At 44.5% G+C, this 19,325-nt stretch overlaps 2 protein-coding genes across 3 annotated transcripts in view; one reads left to right on the forward strand and one right to left on the reverse strand.

Moving 5' to 3' along the window:
- Positions 1–3,635, reverse strand: part of LOC122902284 (peroxisomal trans-2-enoyl-CoA reductase-like) — a 32,663-nt gene extending 29,028 nt beyond the window's left edge. Inside the window, exons 1-3 of the mRNA XM_044241565.1 lie at positions 3,455–3,635; positions 1,467–1,600; positions 751–916 (exon numbers count right to left, since the gene is read on the reverse strand). Coding sequence (XP_044097500.1) covers positions 751–916; positions 1,467–1,600; positions 3,455–3,578 — 424 coding nt within the window. The 5' untranslated portion in view covers positions 3,579–3,635. The remainder of the gene's footprint in view (positions 1–750; positions 917–1,466; positions 1,601–3,454) is intronic.
- Positions 3,636–3,761: 126 nt separating this feature from the next.
- TMEM169 (transmembrane protein 169) lies at positions 3,762–17,904 on the forward strand. Of its 2 annotated transcripts, none has more exons than XM_044241566.1 (3): positions 3,762–3,848; positions 12,346–12,713; positions 15,399–17,904. In XM_044241566.1, exons 2-3 carry the CDS (start codon positions 12,440–12,442, stop codon positions 16,019–16,021), a joined length of 897 nt encoding a protein of 298 aa, XP_044097501.1. In that variant the 5' UTR covers positions 3,762–3,848; positions 12,346–12,439; the 3' UTR covers positions 16,022–17,904. The 2 variants fall into 2 exon arrangements, with proteins under 2 accessions (XP_044097501.1, XP_044097502.1); XM_044241567.1 differs by having other exon boundaries at positions 3,794–3,844.
- The last annotated feature ends 1,421 nt before the right edge of the window (positions 17,905–19,325 follow it).

Here is a 19,325-nt window from a genome sequence, read left to right on the forward strand (position 1 = left end):
AAAACTAAGTGTGAGAGTTTTGTTTGTTTGTTTGTTTTAATTTCAGGAACAACTTCGTAGCTGTATCTTTGTACAGATTCTTTTTTTTTTTTTTTTTAAAGATTTTATTTATTTATTTGACAGAGACAGATCACAAGTAGGCAGAGAGTCAGGCAGAGAGAGAGGAGGAAGCAGGCTCCCTGCTGAGCAGAGAGCCCGATGCGGGACTCGATCCCAGGACACTGAGATCATGACCTGAGCCGAAGGCAGCGGCTTAACCCACTGAGCCACCCAGGCGCCCCTTTGTACAGATTCTTAATAATTTTCTCATGATAAATTCCTAGAAATAAAATTGTAAGATCAAACCATTCCCATATTTTACAAATATTGCCAAATGACTATCCAGAAAAGCAGCAATTTACATTTCTGTGTCCTATGCAAGCAAATCAGGGCAGTCAGTACTGCAGACATGGAGTTTCTGAGTCCCCAACAATTCTCTTCGAAGATTCTCTATGATCTAGGAGCACCTAGGTGGCTCAGTGGGTTAACCCTCTGCCTTCGGCTTAGGTCATGATCTCAGGGTCCCAGGACTGAGTCCGGTATCGGGCTCCCTGCTCAGGGGTAGCCTGCTTCTCCATTTCCACTCCCCCTGCTTATGTGTGCGCGCTCTCTCTCTCTGATAAATAAGTAAAATCTTTAAAGAAAAAAAAAAGATTCTCTACGACTTTAAATAAAGACACCTTGCCTTTTTGGGTTATTGGTCATACTCACCTGCTTTGCACATGTAGAAGGTGCCTGTCAGGTTGGTCTCAATCACAGCATGCCATCCCTTTGCACTGATGTGTTCTGTAGGAGACGTGAACTGGCCTCCTCCATTGTTTACCAAAAAATTGATCTTACCGTAAACATCTAAGGTGGATTTGACCAAATTCTCCACCTAAAGAAAAATGTTCAAAGTAAACTGGTTAACAACTTCACTTGCTAGCTGGACTGATAGCTTACTCTGGGAGAAGAACTTACAGTCTGTCACAGTAAATGGTATCAGTACCAGTAGCTGAAATCCAGTTAAAATTAACACTAAAAAATTACTTAAAAGGGGCACCTGTCTGGCTCAGTTGGTACACCATGTGACTCTTGATCTTGGGGTTGTGAGTCTGAGCCCCACGTTGGGTGCAGAAATGACTGATCACTTAAAAATAAGATCTTAAAAAAAAATAAAGAAATGACTTAAAGGGCAAAAGGCACAAAAAGTAATCTCGCTGAGCCCACATCCTTGCTTAGCTTCCTTAAAGATTGTTTCTTTCTTCTCCTCCCCCAGGCGGTAATCCTCAGATATCATTAGTGAAAGAATCTCTTTTACAGCCTCTGCTTCTAGTTAACCTCATATAAGACCTCGACCACAGGAACATCTGAAGTACTAGTTTTAGGAAACACTACTATAAATGAAATGAATGAATAAAGAAAGGAGATAGACACATTTGCATTACCTCCTCTTCATTGCGGATGTTGCATTTTATGGGAGTGACCTGAGCCTGGTTGTTGGGAGGCAGGCTGGCCTTCAGTTCCGTTGCAACAGATTTTAATCTATCAAAGTTACGAGATGCAATGACCACATTACACCCTGAAAAGAAAACAGTCAAGAAATAGTAAATATGCTTTCATTGATAAATATACTTTCACTGGTTGTCTAAATTAAGAACAAAACAAAACAAGTTCAGAAGTTCTTTCATGTGTACCCATTAAAAAAAGGTGAATCAGGGGGTGCCTGGGTGGCTCAGTGGGTTAAAGCCTCTGCCTTCGGCTCAGGTCATGATCCCAGGGTCCTGGGATCCAGCCCCGCATGGAGCTGGCTCTCTGCTCGGCGGGAAGCCTGCTTCCCCCTCTCTCTATCTGCCTGCCTCTCTGCCTACTTGTGATCTGTCAAATAAATAAATAAAGTCTTTAAAAAAAATGGTGAATCAGGACTTCTGCCTCTGGTTAAAATCAAACATCAATAATGGAGTTTATCCTCCAGACCAATGGAACAAAAAAACTGGTCAAAGTATAATGCAGAACAGCTTTCAGGCACAGGACGTGGGGTATCATGGCTCAGTGATCTATCTCAGAGAGTGGAAACAAACAATGTGAGCCCTATGATCGTTCCAGCTTGCTACTGGAGAGTTTCCCAGCTACAGCCCAGGGAGGAGGAAGGGGAACCATTCAGATTCCAGGATGAGATGAAGTTGGGAGTCAAGGTAGGCCAAGAAGGCACTGGAGATAGTGTTTCTTTCTTTCTTTTTTTTTTTTTTAGATTTTTAAAATTTGACAGACAGATCACAAGTAGGCAGAGAGGCAGGCAGAGAGAGAGGGAGAAGCAGCCTTCCCGCTGAGCATAGAGTTGTATACAGGGCTGGATCCCAGGACCGTGGGATCATGACCTGAGCCAAAGGCAGAGGCTTCAACCCACTGAACCACCCAGGCGCCCCGCTAAAGTGTTTCAAACAGGCAAAACCTCATTTGAAAAGCAATGGGTAAGATACTCAGAAGGGTATGGCCTGAGTGGTGAAGCAAAATTACCCTAGATTAACTAGATTAAAGACTATTCAGGTCAATACTTAACATATAACAAGTCTCTCTTAAAGTATCAAACTGTTTCCAAAGAACCTAACAACAGAAATAACAACTTCTGGGATGCAGTTAACACAGAACAAAAGCTCAAGGATATTTATTTATTTATTTTTAAAGATTTTATTTATTTATTTGACAAACAGAGATCACAAGTAGGCAGAGAGGCAGAAAGAGAGAGGGACGCAAACTCCCTGCCCAGCAGAGAGCCTGATGCAGGATTCGATCCCAGGACCCTGAGATCATGACCTGAGCTGAAGGCAGAGACTTAACCCACTGAGCCACCCAGGCGCCCCAGAGCTCAAGAATATTTAAATGAATATAAAAATAACCAGCATCCAACAAGGTAAAATTAAAAATGTAAAGCAGTAATTTTTTTAAATGCAAAGCAGGTAAGTCCAACCCACCATGAGGAGAAAAGTTAATAAAAACAGAAACAGAAATGGCAATGACGATATCATTAAATAAACCAGTGATAAAGAGAAAAATATGAAAAGGCTTTCCGCGTTTCCTCATTCGGTAATCCATAGGACGGGTTCATTTTAAACACATCTATAAAGAATTCCACAGCACGTTTCCACAGGTCTCCTTGTTCCCTACTCGAGCACGTTATCTGTGATTCTAACTGTTCCCTTTAGTGCACAAATAGTGGTTTCATCCTTCAAGGCTTCTGCCGCATTTCTTAGAGAGACTCTTCCCTTTCCCCCCGCGGTTTCAACGTCTCCTACAGATACAGCCTCTTGGCTTGGCCAGTCCATGTCTCCCAGCCCAGCCGCCCACCTCCTGGCTCCCGAAACCCCCTGAGGCCAGTGTGTGTCTCTGCCGACCTCTTGATCTTAGGTAGCTTGACCCAGGGGGCCCGCTCGCGTACCCAGGTGCAGAAGTTCCGTGGCGATGGCCTTTCCGATACCCGTGGCCCCTCCGGTGACGATGGCCAGTTGGTGCTGCAGCAGGCCCGGCGCCAAGCAGCTCCTGAACTCGCCCCAAACGGCCATGTAGACCGGGAGTCCGAAAACCGAGAGCGCTAAGGTCTCTGTCCCGTTGGTCTATGAAGGGCGAGGGTATAGGCACCCTGCCCACGTGACCGCGCGGGCCCCGCCCCTCCCCGCCCCGTCGCTCCGCCCCCGGCGCCCGCGCAACCACACCCCCCCAACCCCCCCCCAGGCCGCGGCAGGTCCCCATCCTCCCAGCGGACGGCTGCTCTCCGGCGGCGCTGCCCAACTGGGTCTGGGTCCTCTGCCAGACTTTGTCCGCGGCATGTGTAGGTGAGATCCCTTGTTCGTTGGGTTTGGGTTTTTGTTTTTAAATTTCGGTGCCGTCGTGGGGACCGGAGGAAGGGAAGCAGACAAAAAGCGGGCGCGTGCTCCATTTCCAAAAATCCTCGGTGCTTTAGGTCTCCTGGTTAATTAAGATAGAATTCTCCAGGGCACCTGGGAAAGGAGAGGCTGCAGGCTCCGGCTCCAGTTGCTGTGTGCCTCTGGCTGGGAAGGAAAGGGGCAGGCTTAGCTGCAGGGGAAGAAATCTGGCCTCCAGATCCTTTCCCCCTCTGGAAGGGACGCTGAGCGCTGGGGTGGGGGTGGGGGTGGGGAGTGGGATGCCCTTGCAGTTATCCACAGAACCAAGACAATAAAGGATCTTAAAAATAAACTCGAGCCCACCTCCACCTCATCTCCCTTTCCCCGCCCAGGAATGAAGGGGAGATGCAACCTTTACCCCATTCGAGATCTAATCCATTTCAGCCAGGCTGCAGAACTGACGAATCCACGGGTGTGTGCTTCCTGCAAGAACGCTGATGTAGGTGTATGAGATCCTATCATCGGGTTCATTCCTAAAGCAGGGAAGCAAGCATTCGGAGGATGGGGGAAGGGGCGTGGGATTTCTCATCCGCAGTTTGATGTCCAGGAGCCCAGGGTTATTATTCAGATTCTCCTCCGCATTGTTCATCTAGCTTCCCCTGTCCCCCCACCAGAGAGAGCTTATGCCTGGACTGTCCTACTGATACTTGGCCTAAGAATTTGGCAGATCTAGGGAATGTGTGTGGTGCTATGGTCTTAACAATTCAGGGAACACGCTATTTCCGTCTGCTATCAGAGTACTGTATTTTCACCTACAAAGTATTAAAATGATGTAAAAGCAAACAAAGGCCATCCTTTTTTGGGGCCCACCCCCCAGCTAGTTATTCACAAAGCAGATTAGAAATAGGTCTTGTTAAAAGTGGAATCATGGGTGGAGGGGGGGAGGGGGAGAGGGGTGGGGTGATGGACATTGGGGAGGGTATGTGCTATGGTGAGTGCTGTGAAGTGTGTAAACCTGGCGATTCACAGACCTGTACCCCTGGGGCTAATAATACATTATATGTCTATTTAAAAAAAAAAAAGGAAACACTAAAAGAAAAAAAAGTGGTATCAGACATCACTTCCTCTCTGATCTCCCCTCACCTTACTCTTCTCGGACCTCCTTTAAGAACTACTTGCCTGAACTCTTGTTTTCAGCTCAGGTCATGATCTCAGGGTTGTGAGCACAGAGCCTGCTTGAGATTTCTCCCTCTCCCTCTGCCCCATCCCACTCCCCACCCTCTTGCACTTTATTCTCTCTCTAAAAAAAAAAAGAAAGAAAGAAAGAAAAAGGAAGAAAGCTTGCCCTTCTCATTTGTTGATGACGAATTTCAATCTATACTCATTAAAGGAAGGAAGACACCTCTTCCACATTCTGCTTCCCATTTGCTAGAGAGTGTTTTGATTTCAATGACGAAGTATTTGTTTTTTAGTAGAATGAGAAATAGTGACTCAGGTCTAGGGCTTTCTTATTCTAGAAAGTTCCTTGCTTTCTTTCTTGAGAGCAAAGAGTACGTTGTTACTTTTAAAGATTCTTTTATCAAAAGTGTAATTTAATGTGATTGGTGATTTGGTTTGGACCTGTGGATTCCCATAGCTCTGCCAGGGTCAGTCCCTGTGGGCCTGCATCCACTGCAGCCTTTGTGTGGCAGCTGAGGAGACTGAGGGATTCCCAAGTCCTCCAGTGAAAAGGCGACTGGGCTGGCTTTAAGCCAGTGTCACCCGCTGAGGATGATAAGGAGCCCTTCCCGGGCTGCAAGGAAGTTGCAGTCTGAGCAGTCAGAAAGGCCCTTTTTTCACGTTCCAGAGAGTCTGTGATTAAGAGAAATGTTGAGGTCTCTTTAAGAGATCTGTTAAAACGAAAAGGCATGTGCTCTTTGCCCAGTCACTCACCAGGGTCAGGGTTTGAAAGACTGCTAACCCCACAAGGTCCGGAGGTTCAGCAATAGAGCCCCCTTGTTTCTAGATTTTAATTCTGGTTCCGGTTTGAGCCATCTCTTCACAGGGCATCCACGCCATGCTACACTGATGTTCCTTTGGCTGAATCAAAAGCTGCCCTATGCTCTGCATCACTGCCCTCTTTGCTCCCCGGGGGGTGTGTGTGGGGGGAAGGCATCTTCTGGGCCATGATCCTTCCACACTCCTACTGTGCCATCCCCTGTTAGCACTGACTGCCTTGTCTTCTGGGATGTGCTTACTGCTCACCCATCTCCCCACCCCTCCCCCACCCCATCTGCCTGGTAACTTCATTCTCTTCATGCCTCAAAGCAGCTGCTGGCTCATAACTGACGGGGGCCTGTGAGATTCTCAGCACTCAGCCTCACAGATTCTTGGTGCAAAAAAGAATGTCAGTGAGGCATCTAGTCACCCCCATCCCACGCCCTCACCTTGAAGTAAGAGTCCAGAACTGAACCAGCTTACATAAACAAGACTCTTAACCAATTCACAGTTCACAGTTCACAGGAAACAAAGCGTCAGTGTTTCCAATATAGTGGATGGTACAGTTAGCTGTCCCTGCCTTTTTCTTTTTATTTGAAGATTTTATTTATTTAAGAGAGAAAGAGCGTGCATGGGGCTGTCTGGGATCATGACCTGGGCTGAAGGCAGGAGCTGAACTGACTGAGTCACCCAGGTACCCCTGTCCTTGCCTTTGTAGAGTTTTCATTCTAGCATGTAGATACGATGGGAGTGAGAATAGGGCCACTCCTGTTTCCCTATGAACGAACAAAAGCTCAGACAAGGAAGATCCAATTTTATAGCTCTTAACAATACGGAGATGCTCAAGCTCCTCGTAACCCACTACCCTCGCTACCGGGAGCTATTTCCTCTGTACACAAGCCAGATGCTTTTAGATGATGAACCAGCCTTCAGTGTGAGAGCCTTTCAGGTCAGGTAGACTGGGCAGTGACCTGAGAGATACTGCTCACTGGACCATGAAGGAACAGGATACAGTCTAACAGCCACTGGCCAGATTAGAAGTTTCAAGTTGCTAATCCAACATGGCTCCAATCATGGACATCAGTCTGAGCCAGATTCCTTTCTACTTTTACATTGATGAGACTGTCTTCCTGAGAGGAGCTAATGGTGATTTTTGGTGGTAAAATGGTAAGCATTTTATTTCCTAGCTGACATAGTGCATCTCGTGGTGGTAAATCACAGTGCTAGTGGAAGGGTATGGCCACCCCAGATAGGGGATATGTGGCTCTTTGGGTGACAGATACAGAAATGAGAATTGAAAGAGCAGTAAGGCAGGAGCAAGGCACAGTTCACTGTAGTAATAGTAGTAGGTTAACTTGAAAATGATCATACTCTACTCTTCAGACCCAATTCAGGTTCCATGGAAAGGGAGATGTGACCATATGGGTCACAACTGGTCACATATGTGACCAAACAACTCTGCGGGAGTATGGAAATAAAAAACAAAACAAACAAAACCCCTGATTGTTCTTAAATCAATGACACAGGGTGCCTTGATTTGAAGCTTTATAAACCAAAGGTAGCAAAATAGCAGACAGTTCATATTTTGCTTTGTTTTGGTGGTTTGTCTACATGGAAATTTATTTAAATTTGGACTAATCACAACAATTAAAATCCAGAACTTTAACAGGAAATTTTAAACAACCTATGCCAAATGGGCCTGTGTTTCTCTGTGAAAGCAGTTGGCTTGGTGGGTGGAAGAGAGGGAAACAACTTCCTATTTCTGCAAAGACCTGTGGTCTTACGTTTACCATAGCATCCCTCCCCTGCTGCCCACACACTCCTTATTGTATCCGGAAGGTAAGCCGGGTGTCCTTGCCATTTATTAGCTTTTTCCAGCCATAATTCATCCATGCAGGTTGTTTTCTTTCCTGCAATGCACACTACAGCAGAGGCTTCAAAGCTTCCTGGTTTCTCCACCCACCAAATCCCCCAAGTTATGCTGGGTATCCGGATGGGTTTGGAGAAGGCACTGGATCACGTTTGCTCCCATGACCACCTGGGAGCAGAGAACTGGGAGCAGACTCCATCCCATAAAGAGTGATTATTATTCCATGAATGCGTGATGAACCATAGATAAGTCCAAAGAGACAAAGTGAAGATCAGCTTTTATTAAGTTTGAGAGGAAATCGGAGAGAGTTGTTTTGGACACAAGTTCACTGAAGACCAGAGAGATCAAGGCTGTGGTCGTTTCACTTTGGCTGCAAGTAGTGGTTAGTGCCTTGTTGCTGAGGCAGGGACGAATCTTCCTTTCCTTGAAAGCAGGTGATGGAATGGTGGAATATGAGACTCTTAATCTCAGGGTTGTGAGTTTGAGTTCCACGTTGGGTGTAGAGATTACTTAAATACACAAGACTTTAAAAAAAAAAAAAGCAATTGTCAAGATAATTCTTAACTTTCTCTTTCTGCTGGTTGTGCAGGCTGCAAGGAGTGGTATGTGAATCAGAGTTCCCTTGCCAGGCCTTCCTGAGTCTATTTTAAATGAAATTTCTTTATTTTCACACTCTCAAGCTCTGGTGTTTGTACTGTTACAGTAGATATAAAGTGGTGCGTTCAGAGGTCACCCACATCATAGAATTACCTTGGTATGACTTACCAAGCATCAGTTTTACTAGAGGATTTACACCAGGGAAAACATTTTTATATTAAATACAGAATCTTAGAAAGTAGAATTCAAAATTCATGCACATTCTTAACAATAAACCTCTAACCTTAGGGAGATGCACACACAGCCTCTTCTTCCAGTCCGTTTTCGCTGGCTGTCCGTTCTTCTGCCCTGGGGATCCTTTGGTAGGGGAGCACTGTTTGCGCTTCTTGACACCAGTAAGGCAAGCATGTGTTAAGTCAAATTCAACATTCTTATCACTGAGTTCCAAATTCTGACTTCCCTTGAGTGCTATAATCTTTTTTTTTTTTTTTTAGATTTTATTTATTTATTTGAGAGAGAGAGTGAGAGAGATCATGAGAGGAGAGAATGTCAGAGGGAGAAGCAGACTGCCCATGGAGCTGGGAGCCTGATGTGGGACTCGATCCCGGGATTCCGGGATCATGACCTGAGCTTTAATCTTTCTAATAGGTGGGTTCATTGTGTTCTGAATCAATTTATCTTGGGAAGACTTTGTGCTCTGGATTTTTGTGTTCTGAAACACGTCATAGGCAAGTTCCTTGCCTAAGATGATGAAGATGTGCCTTCTGTTCAAACAGCCTAGCCCATCCCTGGCAAAGACAGGCTTGAGGACTTCCTATAACCCTCCCATTCTACCTGGGGGCATTTCACTTCTGTCAGTCAAAATCTCTCTATTCCAGTCTGGGATCTGTGCCCAGGACACAAAGGTGGTGGAATTTAAGTGCCTGCAATCCAGTGGAGAGATATATAACAAAATAAACTGTAGAAGACAAGAACTTGGACAAAGGGTAATCAGGCAGAGCTACTTGCCCAGAAGGTAGCTCAGGCTTTGGGGTAAGAAGTCAGTCCATTGGTCTTAAGATGCATTGAGATGAGGGGAAAAGAATGTGTTTTGGCATTTGAAGAAAGACGATACAGAGTTGGCCCTGTCACATGATAATGTCAAAGATGGATAATCGTAAAACATGAGATTTGCTTCGAATTGAGTGGCATTTAGAGCCTACTTCAATTTGTTGTTTGTGTATTTTTGCTCCCCTGTTTGGGCCAGCCCACTGGACATTAGGACCGCTTCAGACAAATGAGAGAAGAAGCCTCACTGTTGGGGATAAAGAGAAATCAAAGGGTACGCAAGTGGGATTGAAAGGAAGGAAATACTCAGAGACCACTGGGAAAAAATGAGGAATTGGAAATTGAGAATAAGGCAACCTGGAGTTACTGGAGAGTAGCCTGTCTCCAGGATCCTGGGGTGGCAGGATTATAGTAGAATCTAGCAATTCTTCATTGTAAATACAGTTATTTGTGAATGGGGAATTTATGAGGTAAGTAGTTCAGAAATTTTTCAAATTAATAGAAGCTATCACTACAGTCATGACAGAAAGATATTTTCCCAGTATAATTTGTAATAATAATGGATGATAACAGGGCCGCTTGTCTCCTCTACCAAGTTTAAAACTGAGTTTGTTCACAGTGCCTCATATCCAGTGGAATATCACCATTTTGCAACTCATAGTGAATTAGTGGGTCTAGACAATGATTATCAATGGCTACTAATTTCATTTTAAAAAATGGCCAAAATGCCATTAGGTGACTCCAGATGGAAGTACAAAACACCCTCTATAACACTGTCTGGCTAAAACAACCAACCCAAAACATTCCAACATGAATCCGATCAAGCCTAGTTAGCTACCAGTGTACAGGAAATACGTGTGGTTCAGAACACCGTGTGGGAATGCAGTCGGCAAAACCTAGGCTGGGAGAATATGCAAGGTAAATAACCTGCTTTTTTTCACAAAGAAATTGGAAGGAAAGTAATTGGAGGACAAACATATGGACCAGTCTGATAGTGTAGTCCCTAGCCACATGTGGCTATTTTTAAATTGGTTAGAATTCATTAAAAAAAAAAAAAAAAAAAGCATTTCCTCAGTTGCCCCAGCATCATTCGAGGTGTAATGCAGGAATTCTACTGGAAGGCACTAACACACACAAACAGGCATAGGATCTGTGTGCATTGCGTAGACCTTATTGGGATCCCAAGTCCAGAAAATAGACTTTAAACTGTTAAACACACAGAGATTTGAACTGACTGGATATCGGATGATATTAAAGAATTGTTTTAAAAACAATGAGGTATGATAATATTGTGGGTATCTTATTTTTTCCCAAAGATTCTTTTTTTTTTTTTTTAAAGATTTTATTTATTTTATTTGACAGAGAGAGAGAGATCACAAGTAGGCAGAGAGGCAGGCAGAGACAGAGGAGGAAGCAGGCTCCCTGCTGAGCAGAGGGCCCAATGCGGGGCTCGATCCCAGGACACTGAGATCATGACCTGAGCCGAAGGCAGCGGCTTAATCCACTGAGCCACCCAGGCGCCCCCCCAAAGATTCTTTATATGGGAGAGAAACAAACTGAAATAGATGAAATGGTGTCTGAGGTTTGCCTTTAAATAAGTCGGCTATGAATATTTTGATTATTATTGAAGCTATCATCATAGGGACAATGAGGGGTCCTTAAGGTTGTTCTCTGTCTTTTGTACAGTATGCCTCTTTCCATAATAAAAAGGTTCTCCATTTAGTATGTTTGAAACTGTCCATAATAACATGCTTCTGAGTTTTAGTTTTTGTTCTTGTTCGCTGTTGTTGTTTTAAAAAGCATATGAGGGGCACCTGGGTGGCTCAGTGGGCTGAGCCTCTGCCTTCGGCTCGGGTCATGATCTCAGGATCCTGGGATCGAGCCCCACATCGGTCTCTCTGCTCGGCAGGGAGCCTGCTTCTCTCTCTCTCTCTCTCTCTCTCTGCCTGCCTCTCTGCCTACTTGTGATCTGTCTGTCAAATAAATAAATAAAATCTTTTAAAAAAATAAATAAATAAAAATAAAAAGCTTATGAGTGGGGCACCTGGCTGACTCAGTTGGTGGAACATGAGACTCTTGATCTCAGGGTTGTGAGTTGTGAGTTTGAGTGCCATGTTGTATGGTAGAGATTACTTAAAAAAAAAAAGAGCATCTGAGTAACTAGCTGCCTGAATTTGACTAACTGGGTATTTGCTAATTTCTCCCTGCTCGGTAGCAGCACTGAAAGCATTTCTGTCTTCTCAATGGTTCAGTGCACCCAAATCACTGGCCAGTCAGTGTCTTTAAAGGATGTTACATAGACTCTTCTCTTTCCCCACCTCTTTTTTCCTGGAGAACAGAAAGGAGAAAGAATCTTAAGAGTGGGCAACTATGCATTCTCTCCACTGGTCTCCCCACATGTGATAGGAGAGAACCCAGGAATTTTCTGGGATCTTGGGCTAGCAAGAAGCCAAGAGGCATGTGCTCTTCATAGAATACCATGGTAGACGTGGTTGGTGACATTGTGCCATCTTTGGGGAGTTTTCTAAAAGTTCCATTCATCCTTTTGAGTAGGGTTGCAGGACTCAACAGCCAGATGACTGGATTACTGGCCCCAGCCATCCAAATTGTCATGTTTGGTGGAGCGAGAGTAGTTCTTAAATCCCGTTTATCTATAAAGCTTTCTCACCCAACTTTCTCATACTCAACATCTCCCAGCTGAACTGATGGGTTTTGCATAATTTATAAGTTTGCATAAATGACACAAATATTATTGCAATACAAATAAAATTTTATTCATGACAATCCAGTCTTGTAAGAGTATTTCTGCAGCATTCCCCAAATACAGTGATATGAGAAGGAAAGGGAGGAGAAGCTTTCGGGCAAGTTGAGAATCATCTCCTAGACCCCTTTCCATCTCATCCTATTTCCTTCCTATTGATGGCTTTGCTTGCCTATCTTTCCTGTGAAACGCACTGACGGAACATCTTTGCTTAGCCCCATCCAGGAAGAAGCTCTGTGCTGTGCGGATCGTGAGTTTGCTCAAGGAAGTCAGACTCTTCACAAGGAATAACTAGACGAGAGAAGCAGCATGGACGAGCTGGCACCAGTAGAAGGCGAGGGCCAGCTCCCAAGCCCTCACCACCAGGGCTCTCTGAGGAAGGCTGTGGCTGCTGCCTTGGCCCTGGATGGGGAATCCACAATGGGTCGCAGGAAAAAGAAGAGGAAAGAGTCCCGCCCTGAATCTATCATCATCTACCGGTCAGAAAATGAGAAACTAGATGAGGGGCCTGGGGAATCAGAAAGTGGAGACCGGCCTAAAGAAGAGGAGGGAGATGATTTCCTAGATTATCCTGCAGATGAAGGTGAGTCTCTGGGGCCACTTACCTAAAGCCACAGGAAGGAATGAGGATTCTCCAGAAGACAGGGATTTGCTCACTGACCTACTTCGACTTATTGACACCTTTCTTTCTTTTTTTTTTTTTAAAGATTTTATTTATTTATTTTACAGACAGAGATCACAAGTAGGCAGAGAGGCAGGCAGAGAGAGAGGAGGAAGCAGGCTCCTCGCTGAGCAGAGAGCCCAATCCCAGGACCCCGGGATCATGACCTGATCCGAAGGCAGAGGCTTTAACCCACTGAGCCACCCAGGCGCCCCTATTGACACCTTTCTTTTGGAGATATCACAGTCTTCATTCTACAGATCAGCAGTATTTATTAAACATTGACTTTGTTCTCTTCACAGTGATGCAGAGATCATCTCTGTCCTTTCTGAACTCCCAGTGTAAGCGAAGAGACCGATTTATACACAAAAATTAGTAATACAAGCAGACTATGCTAATTATTTATTTTTTAAGACTATGCTAATTACTTAATACACGTAAGATAAAGAATCAAATAGTTGACTTTTATAATAATCAGGAGCCTTCGAATTATAATAGCAGTGAGTGGTAATATTCCTTTACGTGTAGGTTGGCCAAAAATTGGGTACACTAGGATAACATCAATGTGAGAAAATAGTTGTGCTGTCAATGTCCCTTCAGTAGAAATGGAATTCTGTTTTACCCACTTCGTAGGGACATTTATCAATAATTATTAAATTCAGATTGCATGTCTTACATTCTAGAAATTCTCAGTATCCCATGAAACTTAGGCCCATGGGCATAAGGATGCATGTGTGAGAATACCTGTTGCTGCTCACGGAGCTGTGGAGTGTCCGGACTAAGCATCATCATGCAGCAATAGACGGGTAAGGTAGATGGATTGTGTAGCAGGATTGTTCTCTGAGACATAAGCCCACAGTAGAAAAGACCAGCAACATCTCTGCTCTTGTGCAGTTTGCCTTCTAGTGAAGGGAAGACCGACAGTGAACAAGGCAGTCATTCAAAGTTAATTTCAGAGAGTGGTATGAGTTGCAAAGACCGTAAACCACAGTGATGCGAAATGATCAGTGGAGGGCGTGGGGAAGGAGCTTGCCTGGCCATGTGAGGACCTCTGGAAAGTGGCCCTTGAGCTGATCTGAAAGAAATGAAGGAGCTGACTATGAAATGGGGCCAAGACCCTAAGATGGAAGCACCACTGGCCTACTCCCCTGTTCTCAGGGAAGACGAGCAGCCATGGTGGAGAGGTTCATGCTGGGCCTTGCAAGTCATAGTAAGGAGTTTGGGATTTGATTAAAGTGTAGATGGAAGTCATTGGAGGGCTTTTATGCAAAGGAGAGATAGCCTCTATTTCTAAACCATCATTCTGGCTTCTTTATAAAGAGTGGATTCTAAGGGGCAAGAGTAGAAGCTGATAAGAGACTGTCCCATCCCCGAGGCCACAATAGCACTAATGTGTAGAAGCCTGGACCAGGGTGACCTCAGGAAAGCTAGCTAGGGAAAATAGGCTGGATTCTTTTTTTTTTTTTTTTTTTAAATATTTTTTGTATTGGCAGAGAGAGAGAGAGAGTACACACAAGCAGGGGGAGAGCAGACAGAGGGAGAAGCACGCTCCCTGATGGGGGACTCGATCCCACGACCTGAGCTGAAGGCAGATGCTTAACCTAACTGAGCTCTCCCAGGTGCCCCGACAGGCTGGATTCTGGGTCCGATTTGGAACTTGCTGATGGATCAGAGGTAGGGAGTGAGAGAAAGAGAGGAGTCAGCAATGATTCCTAGGGTTTTGACAGGAGCAACAAAAAAGGATGTGGTGGTGTCATTTACTATTTAGTGAGATGAGGGAGGTTTTGAGATCATTAGGTTTTGGGTGAACAGTACAACCTTCCTACTTCTTCCAGCCCTGGAAGAAAGACTCCAGCCTACTGGAGTCTACTCCAGTAGCCTACTACCCCCCTCCCACCCTGCCCAACCTCCCCTTGTAGACTATATTTCACATACCAAGGGGCCACAGACTTCTGTGTTTCAGTAGCTCTGGTGTCACTCCAGGATGACTAAAGGACGGCAGTTCGGTGGCGGTGGTGGTAATGTGTGGGTATGTGTATGAGGACAGTGTACATGTGTGATATGTGTGGTGTATGTGTCCAGAGCTTGGACGTGAGGGCTGAGATGACCATAGGCATGTGAGGAAGCCTCGTTTCAAGGAAGCATAGAGACAGAGATGAGCAGGGAAGGGGAGTGCACTGCCCATCGGTGGGACACACGTGCAGCACAATCTTCACACACATCAGTGGATACTCACACACTTATACATTAGAAAAAGGTCATTATGAACTGGTGTCTATGGCAAAGTTCCTCATACCCCTCCATATTATAGAGATTGTGCCAAGACTGAGGCCCAGCAAAGTGGAGACAGAACTTGAAAAGCAAGTCAACCTGCTTCACAGTTTCTTCAGAGCCCACGTGTGTGGAATAAGAGTCCTTTGGGGGAGTCATAACATCAGGGAGGGAGGGAGGTCCACCCACTTCATCTTCCCATAGTCACTGACTCCAGGACTGTGCCAGGTGCTATAAAAACAGGAACTGTGGTATTCAGCCTCCAGCTCAGATGATGACCCTGTGATTAAATGTCCACTCTTCTGACCTTAACCTCACATCCTTGATGCCCTGCAGGGATGTGGAACATGCCTTTGGACAGCCGCTATGTCACGTTAACTGGCACCATCACACGAGGAAAGAAAAAGGGCCAGATGGTGGACATCCATGTCACACTGACAGAGAAGGAGCTGCAAGAATTGACGAAGCCTAAAGGGTCATCAAGGGAGATAACACCTGAAGACAGAAAGGTCTGCCATATGGGAGCAGATCGTGGGCCCCATGTGGTCCTCTGGACACTGGTCTGTCTGCCTGTGGTCTTTATCCTCTCTTTTGTTGTCTCTTTCTACTATGGCACGATCACCTGGTACAACATCTTCCTTGTGTACAATGAGGAGAGGACCTTCTGGCACAAGATCTCATGTTGCCCCTGCCTCATTCTCTTCTATCCAGTGCTTATCATGGCCATGGCCTCTTCCCTGGGCCTCTATGCTGCTGTGGTCCAGCTCTCATGGTCCTGGGGAGCATGGTGGCAAGCTGCCCGGGACATGGAGAAAGGCTTCTGTGGCTGGCTGTGCAGCAAGCTAGGTCTGGAGGACTGTTCCCCCTACAGCATTGTAGAGTTGCTTGACTCTGACAATATCTCAGGCAATCTCTCCAACAAGGACCCCACCCAGGAAGTAGAAACTTCCACTGTCTAAACTTCCAACAACTTCCATCCTTCTCTGGTCCTAGTAGCCTATATATTGTCTCCCAATTCCAGGAGATTCTTTCTTTAAATTAAACCCTTTCCCCTCTCAGTCCCGGAAAATTCTAGCACACACTGTTCTGTTCTACCATCTTGGTGGTTCCAGGAGGGCAGGGAACAAAAAAGCAATTTGTGCCAAAGCAGTCTATCCACAGACGAATTCTTTTCATTCCCTGTCCTAAAATGACCATTTATCTGGGACAGGGAGTACAGTTGTGTGTTACGCTCAGGAGCTTGAAGATGTTACTGGTGACTGGAACCCAGGGAAGGATGTGACTAAATGTGACAGGGAGAAAAATGAGGCCCAAAGGAGACCAAACTCACCAAAAAGATAATACGTAGGTAGGAGAGAAACGCTTAGGAAGCTGGGCTACCATAGTGCAGCAGAATGTAAAGATTTGAGCGTATCACTTAGATTTTGGTTTAGTGGCATAGAATTCAAATCCTAAAATACAAGTGGTTTAAACAAAGTAGAAGTTTCTTTCTTTCTTATATAGAAGAAACCTGAAGGCTGATCATCAGGGGACCTGATGAAGTCATCCAAACCCTAGGCTTTCTTCCCCTACCATTAGGATATAGCCTTCGTCGGCCTTGTCCTCAAAACCTCAGTGGTGACCACATCTCCAGCCCTCGCATCCATGGTTCTTGCAGAATAGAGGAAGGAGCAAAGACATGCATATTCTCCCTGTTTAAGGAGACTTCCCAGAAGTCTCGCTCAAGCTCAACACTTCCTGTACTTCATTGGCTAGGCCTTAGTCACGTGACCTCGCAAGCAAAAGAGGCTGGGAAATGTAGTCTTTTGATTAGGCAGCTATAGTTCAGGTTAAATATTTGGGTTCTGCTAATTTAAGCAAAAAGAGAAACATGGCAATTTTGGTAGGCATAAAAGAATCTCTGCCTCACGGTAATTATTTAAATATATTCAGATCCCAAACTGCTATTTTGTTTTATTTATTTATTTATTTATTTATTTAGGGCTGAATGTTACACAGAGATTTTCTACATAGATACTAGTTACATATACTATGTATATGCTTTCAGTAGATAATTAGCATCTCATGTACTTTGCAATTAGTCTGTAATGTCATGTGGTTTCAGGGTTTTTAGAAAGGAAGAGTGGAGAGTTGAATACAATTAGTAGCACAACTTTTTTCCTGGTAGTGGAGGCAGGACTGGGTTATGGTGTTTAATTTAATCTATATATTAAAGACTGTGTAGGGAGGATTTGCAAACTTCCTCCAACAGGGATCAGTAGCCCTAAGCATGGAGAAGACAGGGTTAGGTTTCTGTTGTTTGGCAAGACCTCACAGCCTCACTCAGTTGGACCTTATTGGAGTTTAACCAACAGTATCTTCACCGTGCTATGAAAGCGTGTCTTCCTGGCCCCTGGGGGGTGAACACCAGATGGATCTAGATGAATAGAATCTGAACTTATTTTTTTTCTGTTTAAAATTATTCCTGAGGGTGTCTTTCTAATGTCAAAAAAATCGAATCCCAAGAGATCGAGCAGATTTTGGAGGTTTGGGTCCTCCCAAGAACAGCTGGTGCCCATTTCTTGTTCCTGTCTCAGGAAGAAGCTACGTTCAGAATGGCTGTGAATCAAACCAGACAGGTCAGTACCACTCTCCCACAGAAGGCCACGGACATTGGCCTGAAGTATGGGGAACACCCTTTTCAGAAGAACCCCCTTTAAAAATAGCAACAACAAAAACTATTATTAGTTTCACACAAAACAAAACTCTGCCTAGCTGTTTTGAAAGTAATCTTGGTGCTCTCTGGTGCTTTTGCAGAAATGTAAACAACTGAAATGATGACAAAGAAAATAAAAATAAAATCAAATTAATTTTGTTCAGATGGTCCATTCTTCTCCAAAATTGCTTTGAATGCTACTGTTTGCAGAGAAAGGGTGAGCATGATTTTTGTTCTGTGTATGTATAATGATCTTAATATGGATCCTTATGTTTTGACTCTTCCCACATACCACTCATTTATGGTGAGTCCATTTAGGTGGACTGTTTTCCGCAGATCACATATTTACCTAAGCCTACATTAGGAAATTGCAACTGCATTTGTCAGATTTTTCTGGGATTAGGGAAACCAATGGCCAAGGCCAAAAATAATCATAATTAGGACTAGGGTATGGTGGCTGTGGTGGAAATGGAGGAGGATGGGGTGAGGGTGGGGCCAAGAGATACCGAGATGAAGTGGACATGGCTCTCAGACTAGTTAGACTCAAAACCTAGTGGAAGAAGCTTAAATCATTTCACAAGGGCTCTATTAAGGTATATAAAAGCCTAGTCTAGACTTGAGGAAGACTTGACCAAAGAGATCAAAAGGAATCTCATCTTTGCTATCAGCAAATACCTAGAGAATTAATACCATCTATGGACATTCTGTTAGCTCATAGTTGCCTAATCTTTATGGCGAGCCTCAAGGAGGACTGTGTGTTCCAATGGCTTTACAGTCATAATATGCCGAGTTGCGTAAACCATATCTGGTCCATGATGACACTGCTACTAAGCCATCTTGTCTATTGACACTGAGCAGCATTTTCATATCAGTTCAAGTCCAAGAGTGAATAAAACCTCTAGGATTTTCAATAAAACAATGCTAAATCTTGAAAGTTTAGATGACCTGAAAGTTTCATTGTGCCCTTCATGGCCACCCCGGACTTAAATTTGGCAGTGTTGCAAAGGCTTAGTGGCTAACATTATTGCCCACCTCCCCACCTTCCCCTCCGAGGTACAAACAAGCAGAAGTACTAGAATCTCTTTTATTTGTCCCAGGAAACAAACCTATAGTGGAGGAGGTTTGGGTGAGAGGGAGAGAGAAGAGAGCTAAAGGAGAGAGAGGAAAAAAAAAAAAGAGAAACTACATACAAGATAAAAGCCCTGATATAGTTGACACCAAATGAACAAATCTTTCAGAATCTCTGAAAGTGAGAAAGAGTTTTATTCAAGCCCAAGCTAGGACAGCTGCCAGGGAAACACACTCTTCACAGGGAAGAATGTGCTTTGGGAAATTAACAGTTTTTACAGGGTTATGTGCTTTTTTCACTGAGATTATAGATTAGCATATGGGCAGGAATCACAAGTTTTATCGTAAAGGGATGCAGGGAATAGGAGTATTGATCAGTAACTCAAGGACAAGATATTTTTTGGTCATTCACAAAGCAGATGTACAATGCACGTGTGATGGCCCATAAATCAGGCTTTGGGTCTGAACGAAGGTCATATACAACTAACGAGAGAGCAGAA

This window comes from Neovison vison, chromosome 3 (genome assembly GCF_020171115.1).
Source record: "Neovison vison isolate M4711 chromosome 3, ASM_NN_V1, whole genome shotgun sequence".
Classification (NCBI taxonomy): domain Eukaryota; kingdom Metazoa; phylum Chordata; class Mammalia; order Carnivora; family Mustelidae; genus Neogale; species Neogale vison.

Excerpts from the sequence above, each read along its gene's own strand:
- TMEM169 (XM_044241566.1), top strand. The coding sequence starts at position 12,440 with ATGGACGAGCTGGCACCAGTAGAAGGCGAGGGCCAGCTCCCAAGCCCT. Across the intron at positions 12,714-15,398 it reads AGATTATCCTGCAGATGAAG|GGATGTGGAACATGCCTTTG; the intron begins GTGAGTCTCTGG and ends GATGCCCTGCAG.